Source organism: Impatiens glandulifera, chromosome 7, assembly GCF_907164915.1.
Source record: "Impatiens glandulifera chromosome 7, dImpGla2.1, whole genome shotgun sequence".
Taxonomy (NCBI): Eukaryota; Viridiplantae; Streptophyta; class Magnoliopsida; order Ericales; family Balsaminaceae; genus Impatiens; species Impatiens glandulifera.
This window is the reverse complement of record NC_061868.1, coordinates 42329914-42331612: the sequence shown is the minus strand read 5'-3', so window position 1 is coordinate 42331612 and position 1699 is coordinate 42329914. Positions and strand designations below refer to the sequence as shown.

Sequence of the window (1699 nt, the reverse complement as noted above, 5' to 3'; positions counted from 1 at the left end):
AACAAATATATAAAAGTCTAATCACAAAGTCAATTCACATCACGTATTAAAAAACACGACTTTATTCTCAATAAATAAAAAAAAACATTAAGTTAATTTGTGGGTGTAGATGATAGAAAGTGCTGAAAAATGAAAATAAAATAAAAGCTCTTATTTAATATATTATTAAAATAGATTGTAATAGGAGAGCGATCCCTAAACAAATAAAAAAAAGAAAAAGAAAATTAATCTTATTATTGGAGTCTCTCTTCTATGAGACTATGGCATTACATGGGTTGAACAATCAGTTGGATCAAAAGAGACCATCCGACGGTGAATATCAATTCCAATTGAGAAGTCTATTTGTGCTCGGTTCCCCAATATGGATAAAGCATTATCTGGGTTTATTGCCAGACACACCATATTTTCGTATTTAATAAAAGTGTTCTTCTTTGACAAAACTATAGGGATACTGGTGTTAAGTTTATAGCAAAGTTCATTACGAACATTTAATGGTTTTTTACCAATCATGTTTCTTAATGCATACACCAATATTTGATACGCTTTGGTGGGCAAATAGCTTAGAGTAGAGCCTGTGTCCAACATGAAGTTAGCGGATAGTCCTCCCATTGGAATTACTGTATCTCCAATGATGATTGATTTCAATATGATATAATAGTTTGGTTTGTTTTGCATCTTCCACAACCAGGTGGAAATAGTCCCTTCCGGACTATGTCCAAAGCTAATCTTACTAGTCCTTGCATCTGGGTTTGAACCGAATTGATCAGATACTAGGCAGTATGTAAACCTTCCATGAAGAAAAGCATCAGTCTGACCAATGAATGAGAGAGGACTATCTCCAAGCCCAATTATACCGGTGCACTGTTGCTCATATTATCCTACATTGTTATGCCCGCACCCTAGAGCAACGTGAGTGATGGAACTGGGCCCAAGTGTATAAGTTTCCTTAAATAGTACCCCACGGGTATATGAATTGCCACCGAAAGCATAGTTACATACTCCATTTGATTTAGTTAAATCACGTTTGTCTTCTAATAACATACACTCATGCTCAGAATCTAGCAATATTTGAGATGATGCTGACGCATAAGGATTAAATATGGGTAGAGCTTGATGGAAACAATTCTCACATGGAAGGCACTGAATCCATGACACGCTGGACCCCATGTCCGCGTACATCATTTGTTTGACTGGCGGTGTGCCGACGTAAACCTCCATGAGGTACGATAAACCAGGAGAAGCCACCATTGTCGTTTCCATGCTAGTAGTTTCCGCCGAATGGTTGTCGTGGAGTTTCATGATGGATTTCAAATGAGACAAGCGAGAACTAGAACGACTAATGGTTCTTTCCATAATGTCACGGCCCATTGGTATGGGGTGCACATGGCAAGCCCACAAGGTGCATTTTCTAGAATATTCCGGATAGTTGTGGTCACTTATGGAACTATCTAGAATCCTCTAGGAGTTCCTGGATTTTGGTCGGTCATGGAACTCTCTAGATTTCTCTAGGAGTTCCCCTTTTGTGAATGAGGTTATGGAACTCTCTAGAATTCTCCAGGAGATCCTCTTTTGTAAATAGGGTCATGGAACTTTCTAGAATTCTCTAGGAAGTTCCTTTTTGTATGTAAGGTGGAGAACTCTCTAGAATTCTCTAGGAGTTCTCATGTATAGGTGTTAGTAGAATTCTCTAGAAATCTCT

The 1699-nt window shown here is 38.0% G+C and overlaps 1 protein-coding gene across 1 annotated transcript; it reads right to left on the bottom strand.

Annotated features, from left to right (window-relative positions):
- Window positions 1-258: 258 nt before the first annotated feature.
- On the bottom strand, window positions 259-1368 carry LOC124909949 (aspartic proteinase CDR1-like). Its single transcript, XM_047450576.1, has 2 exons — window positions 958-1368; window positions 259-861 (listed from the first exon to the last, which is right to left on the bottom strand). The coding sequence occupies exons 1-2, from the start codon at window positions 1366-1368 to the stop codon at window positions 259-261; spliced, it is 1014 nt and encodes a 337-aa protein (XP_047306532.1).
- Between the last annotated feature and the right edge of the window lie 331 nt (window positions 1369-1699).

Excerpts from the sequence above, each read along its gene's own strand:
- LOC124909949 (XM_047450576.1), bottom strand. The coding sequence starts at position 1,368 with ATGGGCCGTGACATTATGGAAAGAACCATTAGTCGTTCTAGTTCTCGC. Across the intron at positions 862-957 it reads GCAATTCATATACCCGTGGG|TGCACCGGTATAATTGGGCT; the intron begins GTACTATTTAAG and ends TATGAGCAACAG.